This window comes from Mytilus galloprovincialis, chromosome 3 (genome assembly GCF_965363235.1).
Source record: "Mytilus galloprovincialis chromosome 3, xbMytGall1.hap1.1, whole genome shotgun sequence".
NCBI classification, from domain to species: domain Eukaryota; kingdom Metazoa; phylum Mollusca; class Bivalvia; order Mytilida; family Mytilidae; genus Mytilus; species Mytilus galloprovincialis.
In genome coordinates, this window is record NC_134840.1 from 54,673,087 (window position 1) to 54,694,570 (window position 21,484).

General features: G+C 29.2%; 1 protein-coding gene across 1 annotated transcript in view; it reads right to left on the minus strand.

Annotated features, from left to right (window-relative positions):
- Positions 1–2,820: 2,820 nt before the first annotated feature.
- LOC143068340 (uncharacterized) overlaps positions 2,821–21,484 on the minus strand; it is a 30,870-nt gene continuing 12,206 nt past the window's right edge. Inside the window, exons 3-5 of the mRNA XM_076242313.1 lie at positions 17,342–17,495; positions 11,349–11,493; positions 2,821–6,197 (exon numbers count right to left, since the gene is read on the minus strand). Of these exons, the coding sequence (XP_076098428.1) occupies positions 6,012–6,197; positions 11,349–11,493; positions 17,342–17,495 (485 nt within the window). The 3' untranslated portion in view covers positions 2,821–6,011. The remainder of the gene's footprint in view (positions 6,198–11,348; positions 11,494–17,341; positions 17,496–21,484) is intronic.

Here is a 21,484-nt window from a genome sequence, read left to right on the forward strand (position 1 = left end):
GTGGTTTTGAATTCAGTTGGCAGCTTAAGACATACTCATTTTTTTATGCCTTAATCAACTAGACCAAATCTCAAACCTTAAAGGGGCACTCTAGCTGTAAAATTCATGTTCACCGATTTGACACAAATTCTAGTATTTTATTTATATCATTTTAAAAATTTTATTTTATAAATTTCCCTCACCTTAGTAGCAATATACCAACTTCACCTGCATATGGGATATATATTTCCCAAGTTATTCGATATTCAAGAGCTTGCAGTTCCTACTCAGACTGTGTAAAACGTCAGCAATGTCTGAGTGGAAAGTTGATGAACCAAGGGTATGTCAAAGAACGTCTCGTCCTTTTTCTAAAAAATTCATCGGAAGGTACCAAGACCTTGTTGATAAATATTCCGTATCAATTTCACAAATAATACACGATGGTCTTGATGTATAGATTCTGCGTACTGGTGTTGTTTATCATCTTAACAACGTGTTTTATAGTGCTTTCATTTGTCCTTGTTCTATTATTAATATTACTTTTACTGTTGAATGGTTTTATGTGATATCCGTTTGACGTGGCTCGGTACTTATACATCTCGTCTATGTGTTTGTATTGTCTTTCATTTTTTGGTGGCGTGCTTTGTATATGCGATTTTTTGTATTTCTTTGGTTCTTATAACGTGACTCTGTACCTTAAAAGATCTCGTCAGTATGATATTGTTCTAGTTTATGCCATTACGATATATTTCTATTCAGTATGAATTACAAAATACGTAGAACCATAAACGTCAAAATCATTCCTCGCGTAGTGGAATTAACTATTTGTGGATTCTTATAAATTCTATATATAGCTTTTGGACTATTTTCAATCTCGGTCTGTTTCTGAAATTTATTCTTACATACTTTTGATTGTTTAACCCTATATGCTAACATTGCCTATGTAAATTTTAAAATTGTTTTTATGCACATTGAACGACAAATTTATGTGACGTATAAAATTTTCTGACGTCAGACACACAAATCAATGTATTTTACATGTGTTTGTAGATAGATGATTTGTGTTCTGTTAAATTGTTTCTTTTAAAATTGTTTTACGATGATGACTGATGTACCCATATTTTGACTATTTTATTTATTGTGTCTGTTTAGTTAACGCACCAATGTAAATATAACGGAATTTGATGAGACTGTAATCAAAGTGAAAGGGTTAGCGCTATAAAACCAGGTTTAATCCACCATTTTCTACATTTGAAAATCCCTGTACCAAGTCAGGAATATGACAGTGCTTGTCCATTCGTTTTTTATGCGTTTTGTTATTTGATTTTGCCATGTGATTACGGACTTTCCGAATTGTTCAATATTTTTGTGATTTTATTTTATACGAAAATGTATATCCAAATTATAAAAAAAGTCTAAAAGAAATGATTACCAACTCGTGGGGTTGCTTTACTGTATCAACCTTTCGTGCGTGTATTAGACTTAACTGTCATCTAGTCATCCTTCAAGATGACCTCCGAAGACTTCTGATCGTCATATAACCGCATTTTTGTGCAAATGTATAAAACGATTTTCTAGGTCTGTTTAATTTCATGTCATAGGTTCAAAATATATATATAAATCATCGTTTTACCTGTATTAGACCGATTTTTGTGGTCCGGATTAAGAAACAAAATTGTGTTTCCCTTGTTCTACGTTTAAATGTTGACATACTTTTCTTTTTATTGTAAGAACATGCTGACAACGTTCCGAGCAAATGCACAAATAATCTCCGCTAGTGGTCAGATCAAAGGCTTTATTAATACGGATTTTATAGAGTTATATTAATGACTTGCAAGCCAATAATATATCAGATGTTTGGTTTTTTAGATTATTTTCACGAAATTAAACCAAACTGACTGCTTATAGCAAACTTGCAGTAAAATTTGAGAGTAAACGAGTTGAAGACCCCAATTTTTTGTATTGAATTGAGTTGGTGTTGCTCAATCTGTAGTTTCTTTGCATTGTCTTGTGGGCAATTCTTTGCTTTTTCCGTCTTTTGGCTAAGGTATAGTATGTCTTTCCTGAACTAATGACTTATCAGGTGTGATCAACATAAGATGTGGAGCAGGTTCTGCTCACCCTTCTAGAGGGAGCATCTGAGATTGCCATCAGTTTTTGTTCAGGTTTTTAGTTTTTCTGTTGTGTTTTATATACTGTTGATTGTTTTCTGGTTGTTTTTTTTCCTTTGTATTGTCAGCTCGTTTTCAACTTCTGAGTTTGAATCCCTTTGGTACCTTTCAACTCTCTTTTATGGTATTTTCTTACTATTTTGTTAATTATTGCACTTATTGTGTTAATCAGCTTCACAATGCAGTCAAATATAAAAATTAGGAAATGAGGTATAATTGCCAATTGCCATTATTATTCATAAAAGACAAAGGACAGATTTGAACAAATACTGGTTACCATACAGCCTTCAATGATGAGCAAAAATAAGCTACAAAAGTCTCTAGGATGACAAATTGTGAACATGTTCAAAAGAGAAAAAAAACAGCCAAATTTATACCACAGTAGATCTAGATGAAAAACAATTATGGCAGACCCTAACAAATGACAACCACAAGATTGCAGGGATCTAGCTTGGGACATGCACATAAATAATGTGGTGGTGTTAAATTGCATTTGGTCTAAAAAAAAAATCATAGTACAAATGTCCTGTAAAAGAAAGAAATATTACAGCTGGGTTTCACTTGTGTATTTTTTCACATCTGAATACTTGGTACATTTGGCACCAAAAAGAACATCATCTATATTTTCTGAAAATTCAGAGATCATTTCAGAAACAAAGAAACAAAAATATTTCTCATTTCAAATAATTTTATTCTTCTATTCTAAAGAATCGTTTACAGAAATGGAAAAATATGTCATCATATACATAACATCTTTAACAATCTTGTATTATATATGAAGGAATGTCATAAAATTGGTTGACGATTAACTTGGATTGGTTTAGATCAAGCACAAAATACATAACAAAATATCTGGACAAAAACATTATATATATACAAGACATCAAATAATATCATATTAATCCTGAAAGATCCTTTACACATACACCAAAGGTAATGACATGTAATAATCAAAAGTAACCTTGTTTTATAAGATACTAAAGTTATCTTTATGTATTTTGTTTCATCTTAAAGTATTTTTGTCACTAATAATCATGTATTTCCGGTGAAAGTAACTTTTACCTACAGGTACAAGTCAAATATACAGAAAATATTTTTTACCTCAAATTTCATAAAACTTATCTTATGGTAATTAACTTTCGTTTCATAGCATTCATATTTTATTTAAATAAAATTATTTGCTCCATGTTACTTCTAAATGAATTTTACTAAATATTTTCATTTCATATACATTTATAATTTTATCATTTTCAGAATTTCATTCATGGAATAGTAATCAAATGAATTATATGTAAAGAGACAAAAAAATAATATCAAATTGAAGAAAATACCTTTATTTTTTTCTAATATATTTTACTATAATTACAAAAAATAATTATATTGTGTAAGGTTATATAACATTAGACACAGCATGTTAAATTAATGACCAACTACCACCAATTAATTAATATTGCACAAATCTGAGACAATGACTGTTGTTTATATATATATTGCACAAAAAAAATGTTTTAATATAGAAAAATGATTGTAAATGACAAATTTATTTCAAAAATGTGTGGAATTCAACAGAAAAAAACATGTATGACTATCATCATAAAATTTAAGAGATCATTGAGAATGGACAAAATGAAACTGCATTTTATTTAAGGACCTACTACAAAGGACAAAAGCACTTTACGTGAGTAAACAAATTCAAAATAACAAATTTTACATCTGCTATTTAAGGCTTAAACTTAATTCAAATTTGTTCTTTTGATTTTTAAATAACTTAATAACAATCTTTTAAAACCTAATTATTTTCTATCAATAAAAGAGACACATTGAAATCAATTGTTAATAAATTTTGAACGCCAATTTATTGACATAAACTACTTTACTTAACAATTAAGAAATAAAAATGGTCTAACACAAGATGTCACCCATCAGAAACAATATGTCAATTTTTGGAGAGCTACATTTACTTGTCAGAAGAGAAAAAAAACATTTATACGTTTCAGCTGTAACAGGTGGCAGCACCTACATATTGTTTACAAGTCATATGATTGGTTAAGTGGCACTACCACCATATTGTCTGTTGGTGTGGTAATTGGATAGGTAACTTTTCTCCAAGGGAGGTCTTGAAGAAAACATGTAATAATTTTCTACTTATTAATTTTAAACAGATAGTTAATCTTCCATGACAAATGTTTCATTAGGACTCCAGTAGAGAGTTATAAAACTCACACAAATGTCAAACACCATATATAGGGTAAATAAATTACACCTTTACTTCCAAGACACTTAGTGTTTGATTATTTAAATTAACACTTTCCCTAAGAAATTCAAAGTGTCATAAAGTTTATACATTTTTGTGTTTATATTAGTAGCTCACAAACTTACAAACTGTGATATACAGAAAATAAATATGGTAACTATTTTTTCAGGCTAGTGTTTTTAGATATCTTTTATCACTTCAGGACTACCCCTATGTTCTTATTTTTTGCAATATCATACGTTTTTCATAAAAGAGCCCATTGATTCAATATGTATTTATGTTTAAAAAGATAAAAAATGACTGTACAAAACTTTCAGAATTATTGTTTTTGTAACAATACCTGAAAACTTGTCAAACAAAATAATAATAAAAAAAAATACTGATCAAGCAAGTAAATGGTCTTGGAATTCAAATTAAACAAATATCAACAATCAAATAATGTAAAACATGACTAGATATTCACAACTGAGCATTTCTGGAATGTAAAAAATTGAATGATAAGTAGTAAAGCTAATGGAATCAACAGTGTGGTTTTGTCTGAATGGTCTTGAACCTGGGTTAATTTGTCTACCATATAAGCCCCAGTTGGAATTAAGAAAACTTTGATTACAAGAAATAACATAACAATAGAAAAATACAAAATGGTAAAATTTATAAAAGTTACATCCTCTTATGTACATTTGCATGCAAAATATTTGTTCCGATTACCACAAAAAAAATATCTTCTTCAGATACTATGTATTTTTACTGCATGTTGTGTGCAATAAAAAAAATTGTCAATAATAACTATTTAAAATGAAGAAAACACTAAAATAAATGTGGACAAATGGCTAACAAAAAATACTGAATCAATGTTAATGGACATATAAATTGACAAGTAAAATTATGCAAGATCATGTATCAAACAATTAGATACCATGCAGGTGAAAATGAAAATAAAGAAATAAATAATGACAGTAATCTCAACAAAGAAAAACTAATTAACAAAATATTTTAATTAGTACACCTGGTATAAAGGTAAAACAACAAAAAAATAAATAATTGCACCTTAACTGACTAACAAAGTATCTGAACACAACCCACAGGTCTGAAAGTAAGTCAAACTGCTTTTTAACTTTAAAAAATACAAAATGAATCTTTCTCAGGGATGCCTGATCGTTCATGCTATTGAACATTTTCAATCAAACCAGCAATGGCGAATTTTGATTTTAATTCTATGACATTCTACTGTCGATTAACATTCCTCTTTCTCTCCAGTTTTTCTTACTTTCTCTGACCATTCAATGACATCTTCATAAAATAATTATACATAATTATAATAGAAATACTGTTGTAAAAAACAACTACCAATTATAATGTTAAGGACAATAATAATGGCTTCCTTTTCTCTGCACTTATTGAGCTTAATAGATAATATATCTAAAATATTATAAATTATAAACTTCCTTCTGGTGTAATAATAACAGTATCACCAAGGACAATGTTTTTTATTCAAGTACTTGTCATTCGGTCCTTCTCCTACGCATATAACCTTTAATCAGGTCAGAGTTAATATATAAGTAAGAACTTGTGAACTTGGTATATACTATCTTTATTGAGTTTAAGAATCACATATCTCCTAGCTGGTCCATCCAGTTGGGTGATTTGAAATATTCTGGGAGGACATCGTCCATTCTAGCTATCACTTTGTAGATGGCTTTCTTCCATGAAGGTTCTGTGTCTTTGTTGGCCATTACAGATTTGAAAAATTCTCTATATGTGGCTTGTACAACCATTCTAAAGTTATCAGGAACCTGAAGTATAAAATATTTCAATTAAAGATAAAAGATCTAACTATACAAAAGTCTAAAAACACTTAAAAAAAATACTGAAAAAAACGGTATTGTGTCCAATGGCCCTATTATAATTTTAAAATGATTTATGCATTTTGTATAAAACCACAAAAATAACCTCAAAATAATAATTTCACCTGAAAAATAAAAGTTGATAATATACCTTGAAATGAACCGTGCTATCTGTCAAATTTCACGGTGATAATCCTCATACATTTTCATCAATACCTTTTCATCAGATAAAATCTTAAATTTATGGTTAAAGATTTTAAAATGTGCTTTAAAAGCATATAAGATTAAGAACATCTGCTATTCTAAATCATTGAATTCCTTCTACTTTAAAGGACAAAAGTAGCCTTCGAGACTATATATCATACTTCACCAGTAAATGTTTAATTAAACTTTTCCTTGCTCCCTGACATAGTCAAATTGATCTATACTTTAATTTTCAACCTTAAGTCTTAAGCTTTCACAATACAACCCCTGCACTGTCAAGATCGCCTGATAACAAGCTGAAAAATGATGGAAAAACAAAAATCCTAATTCATCATTTTCTTAGAAATTCTAAGCCTTAATTACAACTTAAGATCGGCAGTTGTGATGTTAATAACATGAAAAATGACAAAGACTTTAATGAAACTAGTAGCAAAATAAAATAAGAATCAGACTTGAGTTAGCTTGTGAATGTCAATTGAAGGACAAGAGTGACACCTTACTTAAACCCATGACATATCTTAGGCTTTTCTTGTTCTACAAATCCCCCCATTTTTAACTCATTCAATTATGTCTCTGATAGTTAGCTTAAGTGTGACAGGGGAACATTAAGGTTAAAACATGGCCACACTTTCTACAGTGTTTTACAATTGGCAGTAACATTGGTATCTTTGATTGAGCCATTACAGTGTCAAATTAAAATACCGTGGATTTATTTGTATCCTAGTTCCTATTTCTTTGAGATTTCCAATCTAACAATGTATTCTATAACTTTCAATTTTCAAAATTTTTTGAATATAAAACAGTAAAAAAGAAAGACGAACTACATATTGATTGTCAAGTATTTTACACATAAATACTAAAAATATGAAAATATAAAAATGTTTGTGATCATGCTTGCTTTATTCAAAGGCCCTGTGGAGTCAGCAAGAAAGCATTTTTGAAATTTTGAAAAAGTTTATAAATTGATGAGAATCCCAAAGTGATTACACTATTTAATACTGAACCTTTACAGTGCCAAGATAATTTTAAAAAACAATCTGCTTCCAGTAAATGTTCGAGTTTGAAGATACAATAGCAAAACTAGCTATGTAAAAATATACTTAATTACTTATTCATAACTAATCTTACTATTACTCAAAGTTTCTTGTTGAAAATGACATGGATTAAGATGGAAGAAGAGAAATGCTGGCTCCTTGACAACTTAATACCATAGGTTCCTTGTCAAAACCTAAGGAGGATTACAACAAATCAACTCTTACAACACAAGGAATGCAAATTTCAATTGATGTGATAGGTGGTGCTCAATAACAACTTGAATAAAGATGGGGAATCTGACAAACAAGTAATGGATGGTCAAATTACTTCTTGATAGATAAGCAAAAAAACTTAACCTTTTAAACACAAAAATAATATGTCTCACAAAAGTATTAGATAAAATGTGAAAGGCCTAGTGCAAAAGAATAAGATTTTTTAACCTCTCTTAATAGGAAACAAGAGATAATCATCTTCAGACGCTTCAGAAAGCACAAATAAATTACACTCAATCCTTTTCATGGCTTTAACGACTTTTTCTTGTAACATGCAGAATTTACTTCTTTCAGGTTATTATAAGAGAAGGACAGTCAGAATGGGAGATGATAGAACTATTATTGAAAGTCACAAAAGAAGTCAATACTCTCCGACTTTAGAAAGGCAAGAAGCAACTTTTAAGTATGATACAACAGGTTCTAGATATGTTCATTTCATGTCAATTTCATGGGCCAACAGCTGATTATGGGAAGAGATTAAACCTTAATGTGGGTATATAGAAATGCAAGACCGAAATTAAATGTAATATAACCAAAGATGTAATCTTCATAATTATATGGGATGAATTCAGTATGGTTTCCAATATAAAGAATTGTATAGAGTTATTTAACATGGCACGTTGCACCTTAGCTATAACAATTTAAAAAGGGACGGTTTTAAAATGTCATTAATTTTAAAGAAGTGTGGCGAGTTTAAATGCATCAGTGCACATGTATAGATTTAATCATAATATGAATGTCTCTTGAAAAATACAGTAGCATCTTTTCTTACCAGTTTAATTCCCTATTAAAAAGGCATTGAAATTATCTGATCATAAAAAGCATTTTTTATTTTGTTTGGTTATAGCAACAATTTTGTACCACTAAACAAGATCATATTTAAGAAGGAACAAAGAAGAAAATGGCAAAAAATTGAAATGCAGAAAGAAAAAAAATGTCACACATGAATTTATTTGAAAGCATTTAATTGTTACTGTAGATTATAATTTTTTTTTTTTTAAATGATGAAAAAAAAATGCTATCCAGATGTACAATATTTAGGTTTTAATTTCTCTCTGAATAAATATAAATCCGAATTGTTGCATAACTTAAATGAAAATAGGAGACGTTAAATTGACAGTATTGTTTGATTTATACTCTATGCTTTTATACCATTAAAACTTCTACTTTAAATAATTTTAATATTTTTTTTTACCAGCACCAGTCATGTACCTCACGAGCTTACCTAAGGGAATATGAAACAGAAAGCATGTGGTTCCATTGCTGACAGTATACCAAAGGTCCAATTATTTTAAAGATCAGTGCAAGTTTTATATTTATACTGATTAAAGACACATTTGTTCATAATGAATTTTATTACTTAAAGGTTCCCAATACATATTGTAAACTTTATATCGTTTTTTCTTCAAAAGATGAATGTAGACATTGTACAAATTATTTTTGTAGGTTATTTAGTCATTTGTAATTTACAATGGAATTATCAATTAAATATACACTTGTTGGAAATCTTTAATATCAATATGAAAACTTATTGTCCTGAGTAGAACATTGTTAATATATCTTTTAGATGATACACAAGACATATGTTACATATAAGGGTAAATCTGATATGCCAAAATCAATGGAGAACTAAAGGAAAGCAACTTATAATCTTTAAATAATTGGTCATGTTACACATAATTTAAAACTGTATTGTATTGATGCAGTTTTGTGAAGAAGATCGTACTATTATTATACATAGATTGGACTTATTCTATGTATCGACTTCTTAAAATTTGTAAAGGACCAAACTATCATCTTTAATATTATCAGCATATTAATCTGCACAGGTGTGCTGTGCTGTTTTTATCTTAATACATGAATTCAAATTATTGCATTATATTTCAAATTCAGAAAATGCAGTTCATCTGAACTAAGTTTATTTTTTTTTAAAGTCAAGTCTTCAGGGACCTCAATTATGCATTGCAAAAGTTATAGTCAAGTATCCTTCAATCCAATAAAATGTTATTGTTTGATTAAAATAAGCTTGTTATATTTTAACTTTTGATGACTTTTTTTGGGGTGAATTGTTGGGTTGCTTTGACATTGATGTAAAAACCACAGCTCATTTTCAAAAACAAAATAGGCAATCTTAAAATTCTCTCTGGTCCAAGTATCATTACTCATGGTGACTAACAAACCTTTTACAATAATTTAAACAATTTAAAAAAAAATATAAATGACTTCTTCAATAAGTAAATATCTAACAAAAAACTAATTTTCTTTAAATTTTCAAAGTCAAGGTTTGATTAATAATTCTATATCACAAATAAAAAGAAAAAATTAAGCAAAGAGCCCTCCTGAAATATCAAAGATCTATTAGCACTGAATGATAATAAGGTTTGCAACCTGGCAACAATGGTGATTAGAGGAACCGATGATTTAAGTGTCAGGAGTTCCAAGTTAATGACTCTCTTGGAACATTACTAAGTGCTGCTAGTTTTTACAGATATGATTGCTCTATCTGAATCCTTTGTGATAATAACATGTATAGGAATGCTCTATGGTATCGTAGTCTTCTCCGTAACGATAACTGTGTCGAGGAATCGAGAAAAGTAGTATGCACTTCTCTATCCTACTGACTTGTCACCGAGGACAGATAAAAAAGATTGACCAACTTCATAAAAATGTGATTACACATCAACTTTCTTTTGAATTAAAAGATTTATGGTTACATATCACAACACGAAAATCTTTTTGTGCCCATTGTCTGAGAAATATCACATTTTCTCATCTAGAGTAACACCATTGTAGTCGATCATCACAGACCCTTAGGGAACTAGAAACGAGGAAAATTAATGTATCGTCAAAGAAGATGCACCCTATACAATCATCACAAATATTCTGCCGCATTTCCTCTTTCAAGTAGATTGAAAAGTAATTCCCGAAAGAACATAGATAGCGATATTAATAAACTTGAAGTAAACATACATTAGTTAATTGTATGTCTTGGCAATAATTCAGATATTGAAAAGAGTCCCATGAACAATATGAAATGTCTTCATTCGACTTTACCGACTCCAAAAGTAGGTGTCGAGGGAGTTTCCGATATCAATTATGAATGAGACATTTTATGCCATTTGAAAGAATGGCTATGCAAAGAGAACTAGAAAAAATTAATAAGAACCAAGTGAAAATACAAATTAATTGAGTTAGAATACATGGAACTCATAAACAATAAATTATAACATGGCAGCCATTATGAGACAGATGACAGAAAAAGCAAATAATGGTTTACTTTATTACTGCAATGGTGTATTGTGAAAGTCCATATAAACAAGTGATAAATATCCTTTTACTACAAAAACAAGCTTTAAAACAGCTTCATGCTATGGGTATGACAGCAATTATCTAATTAATTATACATAAGGAAGTGTATTTGTTACATTTATTCTTCATTTCAGTTATCATGCAAGGCAAATAATCTGAATTTCTTAATGGTTGGAAATAGCAATACTCAAATGGCTACCTTGATGCATTATTAGAGTCCTCCACATGGAAAAAATCTTCAAATTTTACATCATTTTATTTTGTTTTAAAAAGTACGCACCTCTATCTGGTTATTTCTGTTGTAATGCAAATTCAGGATTCTGTATAATTCAGCATCTGTGGACACAACAAGGTCTTCTGCATGTTTGACACCTTCAGCAATGGCTTGTCTGGCATACTTTTCCATCTGGATATAGTAAAACTCTCTGAAAAAGAAAACGTAAAATTTTGCATTGAGTATATCAAATTTTAATAAGCAACATCTCTCAGCTTTTAAAGGTACTTGTAAAATCAAAGGATAGCATACTACCATTGTATATCTTACATAACTTGAACCATAATGTTTCTTGAAGTAAAGCAGAGACATATATACCTATTGGGTAAAGGCAATGTAAAGACCACAGCCATTGAACAAAAGGTTGAAGCGTTGAATATATATATTTTATTTTATACATATATTTGCTAAGTTTATTTTGCTATTGGTGCCATAATCAATGGCAGCTCATCTATGTAAAGTCTTGCTTAATTAGCTTCTTCCATAAATAAAAGCTATAGAGTAAGTTTAATATATATGAATAAATAATGTCCTTATTGAATGCTTAAGTTGTGACAAAAGCATGTCCTGATGAAGCTAAAAGTCTTTGACAAAGAAACAATGAAACATTTTTTCTATCAAGGATCAGAAAACATTTAATAACAGAAAATTGTGGTGAAAAGATAAGCCCCAACGATCAAGTAAAAGCTCTTAACAACCAGGATTTAGTTAAGTATTTGTTCTTTAATTACCAATATTCTGTTTATGTTGGAAAGGAACTGACAAATACCCGACTTATTTCTGAATCAATACCCTCAAAGATATCACAGGTTAATTAAGATTTTTACCAGGTATAAAGTCAATCTTGGAGAAGATTAATTTCTCTTTCTATACTGATCCAACTAATTTTCTATGAAAAGGAATGGAGACATAATCCCTGTGTCATTATCTGAATATTGTTACAACAAAATCATATTGACAAAAAGACTTAATATTATATTTCTGCTACAAGATATCAGTTTCAATCTTTGCCAATTTAATGTAAGAACTCACAAGAAATGTCAATATTTACTAATGGGATAAGAATTCATGGATTTGATTTGAAACATACCTTATTGCAATAGAAAACAATTGCAACTATGTTGATATATTACTTATAATGAACAATGAACCATATGTTCAAAGTTTTTCTAAATTTTCACTTTCATTTACCAAGTAGTATTTGTTTTTAACGGTTATTTAAAACAAAATAAATAAGTTCATTTAGTAAAGATTGAAAGATAGTAAAATGTGCTCTTAGAACTTGATTTATTTCATTTATAATAATCAGGTTAAACTATCTTCTTTCCTAGATTTTAATTTCACTAGGGAATTGAATTCAATTTCTAAGCCTTGACTAATAATTTTTAAATCAAAGTCTTTCTTAGAAATAATCTCCTATCAGAATGCAGGCATCAAATCAATATAAACAAACTTAGTTCTAACCTTAAATGGGAAGATCCTATTTAATATAAATTGTCATGATTTATTATTTTATCACCACATAATTAGATGGCACGAAGATTTTACATCCTCTTGGGCGGGGAATGGAGAAATAGAACTATCTATTAAGATCGATGGAGAAAAGAAAGCATTTAAACACCTCTTTCAATCTCTCTATAATCTAATAACAGAGTACAAATGGGGATTGCTGTTCGTGTAAAGCCGTCACAAAGTCTGACAGAAGACAGGAACATAGCGACATCGGCCCACATTATCTTTCAATAAAGATTTCTATAGCGATTAGTGAATGTCAAACAATATGTAATTTTCTTGTTCATCAGTGGTTTTCTTAAATAACAGCTTCTTGACAATGGATAATGTATCAGATAAACGCCCAGTAATCAGAGCTATTCTCATTAGCACTTTATTAAGTATTTTGTCTTTATTTTATGCTATGCCAAATAAATTGCTACCATTAAAGCAAATTATATTCGAATTGAGAATATTATCTTAATAAGAATAGAAATTTTACCATAAATGTCAAATGATTGAAAACACTTTAGACAAATAAATAAATGAATATAGAAATTTCATAAAAAGATGGAGATTTATTTTTTTTTTAATGGAAGATTACTGATACTTGTTCTTTAATAGAGTATATTATTCAACTTTATTTTAGAATCATGAGTTATTTAAATTTCATTAAAGGGAGGTAATTCCATTCAGGTAATAACTGCAATTATAGATCTTCATTATTAAATCCATGTCAACCTTGCAAACCAATAATTAATTCTTCCTACAAGTCAGATGTTAAAATTATTTTCTCATGTAAAAGACTGACACAAAAAATTGTGTTCAGAATACTTCTTTTATCCTGTGATTCTGTTTAGTTCCTGGTATCAATTTTAACATGTATTTTGTTGGAACAAAGAAAAGATATTTATATCTTAGATGGAATCAATTCTGTGCTATGCACCTGTTTCAATGAAATCAATCTGATACAGTAATTATTATTATCATTAGAAAGATGTGTTAACGTTTCCGAAAATTCGGGAATCCAAAAATAGTTTTCTTCATTCCTTTTTTTAATTCCACAAATCTTTCTATGACATTTACATTGAATGACTAACTAGCATTTAATTTGATACTCTTCACATAATTAGAAAATTAAGACATTATGTAATAAAAAAAAGAACAAAATATATTAATAATGGTGGAATATAGAAATATGACAGAAGCCTAGATTTCGAAGGCAGATCTTGATGATTAGACCTTATAAAAATTCCTGTTTGTCAGTTTATGAGAAATTTTATGACGACTATCTTCTTAATGACATCAATTTACAAGCGACACACATAAATTACAAAATTGCCTGTGATGATAGGTCTGATTATCAATAAATTGTGCATAAAATTTCCTTTGCAATTTTCATCCTTCAAACTCTGTTAATTTCTTGTGAGAACGACCAATTTTCTCCTTTTGGTAGGACTATAATGATCTAATTTCTAAGTATTGCAGCCTTTTGTGAGTGACAATAATCATCATTTTTTCTCCAAGGTTTCAGAAAGTGACAGCCAAATGGTGATGGCAAAACTAAACCATTCTGTAATTGCTGATAAGATATTAAATAGAGAAAAGTAATATCCATACAGATGGCCTTTTAAGCTTATTTTAAATGTCATATTGGGGAAGTATTTACTCAATGAAGACAAAGAGAAAATCTTTCGTGTCCAATTCCCACATTCAACAGTCACAGGGTTTACTTTTATTCCTGTTTGGTGTGATATTTCCTGACAGAATCACAGATTTTCAAATATGTCCCTGTGAGAATTCTTATTAATCAGAACAAATGCAACAAAAAATTCTCTGCTAAAGATGGGAAAATGTCAAAAAAATTGAATGCTAAAAAAAAATTAACGGTACAATACTATCATGTTTTTAGATCAAACCGCAACAATTTTGATATTTCTTTTTACCTTACTTTGAATGTCACTATAGTTTTCAATAAGCCAGATGTGTTTATTGTCTTTATTTATCATTTCTGGCTATTTACCTATCCTCTCCTTGTCATTATGTCATTTACAACATATTTCACTGCATAAACTGGAAACAATGTAAACTTGTGTCAGAAGAAAACTTTGTTTATATAATAAACAATGAATTTTTCACCAGATTGGGGTCAAACAGTGTCTCATATGTTAACCTTTCATAAAACTAGACCAGTCAAGCCACGTCTGTGAAATTCTTGTGGAAAGATGTAAATACTTTATAATGTATAATTTTTTTACAACTGTCCAGGCCTTTGCAGTTTTTTTTCCCTGTTCAAATAAGACATTAAATTGAAGAAGAAATACTCAGTTTAATATTAGATGTCCCAAGGGACAAGATTTCTACATTGTATCTGAAACTTATTTTATGGAGTTTAAGATTTACAAAACCATATTTCAATGATTGATATTCTTAAACCTTACATTCTAGGTTAATTTGTAACATTTAAGATATTAGATAAAAGTCTTTTCCATTAAGCAATAGTACACCACTATGAAATAATTTAGGTTTTCTGCCAACTTTCATATGCGCCAGTTTCTTCTATCTTCCTTTAAATATCTTTCTTAAAAATTATTTATTTCCGTCCTTTTTTCAATCAGGAAATGATAAATTGAGATGCTTTATTTTCCCAGGTTAAGACATCAAGATAGTGATCTTACTAAAATTAAATATCATGCCAAAGTTATTTTCTAGGAAATAATGTTGATTTTAGTGATTTCTTTAAAATGTTTCAAACATCTTTTGTGGGTGGTTTATGATTCTGTGAAAATAAAGAGTGAATACTTATGAAATCGGAAAAGTGTTTCTTCCTTGAGAGGTCTTGCAGAGTTGAATCACTTGAGAAAGGAAGTACCTCTCAAATAGATTAAAATGTTACTTATAAACACTTATTAAACAAAAAGAAATAGATATTGATGTGTACTTCTGACATATTGTTGATTTTGCATTTTTTTTTAACAATACATTTATAAAATTGACACAAAGGGTTATATTAATGTCATATCTACTACTTTTCATTGTAAATTTATGAATTATAATGCTTAAATTAAATGTTGAAATGTGCATCTGGTGTTATAAAATTGGTCTTGTTATATTGTTTAATCCTTGATTTATAATTCTACTTTTCTTGAAAGTCTCCTATGCATAACCACTTATAATTAAGTGGGAAATAAATTTCAATTTCTTTTTATACTTATTGTTGCAGTGGTATAAAATATTCAAAAGGAAAAGGTTATTGTTACAATTTTTAACTATATGGAGCTCTACTATTAAAGAAATTAACAGACTCTTCTTTTCATCTTGACAGTTGATCTTTTCCCTTTATTTTTTGACTGCAATAACTTACTTCATGGTTTAATGGATTTCTGATCACTTCTATAGAAAAGCATATCATGTTGATGAGAAATCCCAAGACAGACATAAGATTGTCATAAAATGATTAAACCCCTTCACCAAGGCACCTAATTCTAAAAATGAATTGTTAAAATTAATCATCAAATGGCTTAGAAATGGCCATTTTCTTTTCCTTTTTTTCAGCAAATTCTATATAAACTGCTAGTTCACAACAGGAACAGTATGAAAAGCTATTATGAAATAAAGAAATGTATTGCCTAATGTTCTAGCTATTGTATCTTGGAATACATAATTCAATAATGAAATTTAAAAATTTGTTTGAAGTGAATATTTCAAAGACAATAAAGTGAAAATATTGATGAGAATGCAGCTAGAAACATAAATGAACAAATATCATTAAGGAAGAACGGGTGTTCCCTTAACACCTATCAATTCTTATCAATTTTGTCATAATTAATAGTTTCTTGAAATATATTTGCCAAAAAATATTCTTTTCTAAGAGTACAAAATCAACAGATCCATGGCAGCTTGGAACTTATTAGAATTGGAAAATTGACATAGAAATGACTAAATTATTTGTAATGACCAAGACTACAGAATAAAATGTCATATAAAATATAAATAGTAAGTAAATACTTTAGTATGAAAAAAGACTTCTTAAAAATTCTCAAATAGAGAGGTACACAAACAAAAGCATTTTTACAATGCATTTTGATATGATATATGATTTTTTTCTCACTATTTTTAGGGTGAAAAACAAAATATAAATTAATGTCTGTATAACCTTGTATGGACCTCTTACAATGGTTGAAGGCAAAAAAAATGGTACGATATTCTTGCATGTATTTAATGTCAATTTGGTATGATACTGCAGTGTCTTTCAGGTCCAGCCATAGGAGCTTTAGTCCATTTTTTTAGTTAAACAGTGAAAATAAAATAGACTGTTTTACCACAGATACCAAGGAATCTCAGCTTGGCATCTTCCCTCACTTAATGAAGTTACCTAAGACTTAAGGAAAGCGGGTAAGTGGCTATTTTCACTAGTATTGATAGTAAGTTACAAAAGTAGTACAAATGTGTACCACTCATGTTCTATTTACTAAACGTTATAAATAATCAAATGTAAAAAAACTTACCTAAAGTTGCTAAACCATTTAACAAGCTGTGCTGTATTATTCTTGTTGAACTTGACATCAGGGAAATACACCTTCAGTATGGCTGAGCTTGGGTATCTTACATAGAAAAACATCAGCTTGGCTTTCCGTAGATGCATTGGTGTTAATGTAGAGGTGTAAGTAAAGTTAAGGATAAATATTCATATGAATAAGACATTTTCGGTTGAATCAAAAATGTAACAAAGATACAACTTTTTATGAAAAACATTTTACATTTCATGATAGTATACATATAAAAATAAAACAGTACAACAAAATGCACCAATCACCACCACTTGATTTCTCAATTTTATTTTTGAGTTTGTTTCAAAGAAAGACAAACCACAACAAACAACTAATAGTCTAGATAGTCTGACTTGGTATCAAGGTCCAAAATATGGTGGCGTTTAAGTTGCACTAGATTTGCGTGGGAAATCCAGGAAACTTTGATAATTATCAGTTATAACTTGTTCTGAAGTTCAAATTCCGACATTTAGGCCCAGCATTTCAAGGAAATTTCTTAATCATGCAACTCCTGGTACGCCAAAAAAAAAGATACGAGTATTAACGATTTCCCTCTAAAGAAAAATAGCGTAGGTAGATTTGTTTTTATTTTTATTTTTTTTAACCTTGACCCTAAAATTTGTAAATACACTGCAGAAGGTGCCAATTTTCTTTTTAAGTAAGTAAGTCTTCAATGGTGATAAAGCAATGGAGGCAGAAGTTGGTGATCGGTGAAACCTCAATCCTTATATCTGGTTAAGTCGAACAGATAAAGGACAGCAAACCTGCTTTAATGTAATGTATTATATTTGTAAAAATAAATAACTATATTGATGTGTTTCGTTCAAAAAGGAAGGCAAAAAGAAAAGACAGGAAAAACTTCTAATTATTTTTTTACATCTGAAACTTAATTGAAATGTAATCTTGATTAAATTTAAGTATTTACTTCATGGTACTTGATTGTACTGGTATGAAGTGTTCAAATATCTTTATAGATAACATGCCATGTGTACGAAATAAACATGATAAAAACAAACAAATACCAAATTCTTGGCTTAACATCAAATTTTTCTTCATTTTAGATAAAAGTTCAATAATTAAACCAAACTTGTATAATGTCTATTTTAAAACACTTCAAATCTTTTCAAAGTCCAAAATACATGCATCATACACCTAAAAGTTAAACAAATTATTTTAACTCAGAATGTAAGATTTCTGAAAAAAATCCATCTATTTAACAAAATGTATTTCGAATCCAAATTTTCAAGTTATTGATAATTTTTGGTTCAATTATAAAATTGATAAAGCTGAACATCTAGACATTATTTTCTTTACTATAGTAGATATTAATGACATGCCCACTTATTGTGAAATGGGAACTCAGAAATGCAAATACACCAATTTGGGGAATGTATAATTTCCATAAATGGTATTCCAACAATCTTAAAATGACTAATTACAATTAAGTCAACTCCTAAATGCTTAATTACTTGATTATTACAGTAATGACTGCATACATAAAAGTGCAAAGTACTTGTAGTTGTGTTTGTCCATTACCAGAGGATTAAGACAAGTGCATAGTACTTATTCAGGTTTGGTCAATAACACGAGTATAAAGATTCCTGTCCACCCTGGGTAGGTGTAATAGTTTATAATATGATAATCTTAAGTCAAGGTACAGTATTACACAAAAGATGTGTATTCAGAGAGGCCATAAGGGCATTATGTCAAACTTAGGATAGGAGGAGATAACCAACATTTTACACACCAAAATAAACAAACAAACACATACAAGAGCACAAGACTTTGTAGTTGAAAAAATAATACTAACATTCATACCATGGTAAATATTGTTAAAAAAATCTCTATCATCTCACCATAAAAAGATATTTCTTTAGAGGGGACCAGAAATCTATTGGTGCAGATCTTTTACCAGGCTAACTTTGCTTTTCTTTATTATTTGTTTTCTTGATGAATTTACTATATTTATTCATCATAGCAAAATTACAAGTTTAATGATATAAATATCATTTTTTTATCAGTACATTGTAATAATACAAATTTTGGTAAAAAAAATGACAGGAATGATGAAGATCCAAGTAGTTTTTTTATATTAAAATTCTATAAAGAATGTAAAAAAAACAACATATTATCCAGTTGTTTCTTATAAATCCTTATAAGATCTTAACATGTACTTTAGAAACACTTGTAAACATGTATACCAAGATGTAATATTTACATATAGCAGTGTTATGTTATTTCAATGTTTTCTTGCCACTCAGAAGGACCAAAATCCCAGAAATTTAACTCAGCCTCTTTAAAGAAAACTCTTTAATAAATGAAAAAAATAAATGATGAAGATCAGTGCATTAAAGCTATTCTGATATGCCTGTCTGGAAATATCAGATGAATGTCTTTTGTAAAATTGGAATCACAATTATAACATTACCATCAGTAATTTAAGGTAATATAAATCATTTTAAGTGAAACAGAAAATTGTTTCTAAGAACAAAACAGGTATTGATAATGCCTTTGAGAAGACTAAACATAATCTGTAGACTTTGATCTTGGCAACGAAACCATTCAGATAGAAACATTCTGAAAACTTAAGGAAATTACAGCATATTTAATAAATTGATTCCCAGACCAATCTACCTTATTTTCACATAAAGTCATTTCCTTGTCATAAAAATATAATTTCTAGAATTTAAAGGTTGTTATCATTTCCTTTGTTTAGTGTGATAAAGTTGCAATTGACTATAGTCTTGTTTCATTCTAGATCCTGTTGATATTCTTCAAAGATTTAAGACCAAGCCAGACATAGTTCTTTAATGCATTCTTCAGATCTGAATTTTATGGCAAGTCTCTATTTTTCTGCATACAAATATCCGAAAAGAAATATAGAACAATTACCGGTATGCCATTATTAAAATAAAATAGTAACAATATGAGTTGCAATTTCAAACATGTATGGTCATCATCGAAAAGTATTTGGTTTATATTAACAAAATTCAAAACATTGATTTACAATTTATACAAATGTACTAAGTGAATTATTTGTGTCCAGTGGCAAATATTACATACATATTCAGGCAAACCAATGTTGGCTTTTACAACTGAAAGCTGCATGCTTAAGGGTTGAGCAACAAGTACAAATTTTAAAGGCTTTGTGTTTAAACTTACATAGGATTCAATCTACACTCGACAGTGCTTATTAAATTCTATACCGTATATATATGATAATGTTATATATTTCTTAAGACCCAAATATTGATAGACTTATCTTATCGGGCAGAAAAATGTGTATGTGACTTTACCCTATTAAACTGAACGTATAGCAAGGGCATTGTTACCCATTGTAATAGATCCAACAAAAAGAAATTGGTGTCAATGTTTTTACATAGTTGATATTTTAGTCATGCGATATTAATGTCTCACTGAATTTCTCTATGTACCAGTTATATGGTCATACAGATTTTTTTTATTAAATTTATTATATGGTAACTACCCCACAAACATGACATATTTTTTTACCATACGAAATTGACCATAAAAAACATTTCACGAGAACATTTATTTAATTTACTCTTTTTATTTTCAGCATAAAAGACAGAGAAAAACATGTCTTATTTGCTTTATGACCAATAAAAGTCGAAACCAATCGTATCCAACTGATATCTTAAAGAATACGTCTGTCTTGTCTTTATCTCCACCTCAAAGCTAATTCCATTTGGGACTCATCCAATTCTGGTATCGCTTCATCAGCTTTTAAGAGCCAATAAGTTTTCATTTGTAAAAGTACCGCATAACAAGCCACATTCAATTTGTATCCAGCCTTTCTTCACAAAGATATCTAATTTTCTTAATAGCATCAGTGTCCTTATGAAGTGAAGACTCTCAACAAATAGTAAGATAATAGTTTTTCAATACACTTGTGTTTTGGTATCCTTTTGTGTTAAGAAACTCAATTAGGCGGCCGTCTACAAACACATGTTTCCCTGGGGAGGCCTCTGATTTCCTCAGTCATCTTTTAATGTTGTGTTTTCCACTTTACTAATGCACATTTACTACATCTTTAATTAATATTTAATAAAAGTGGATACAACTTTATACAAATTAGTG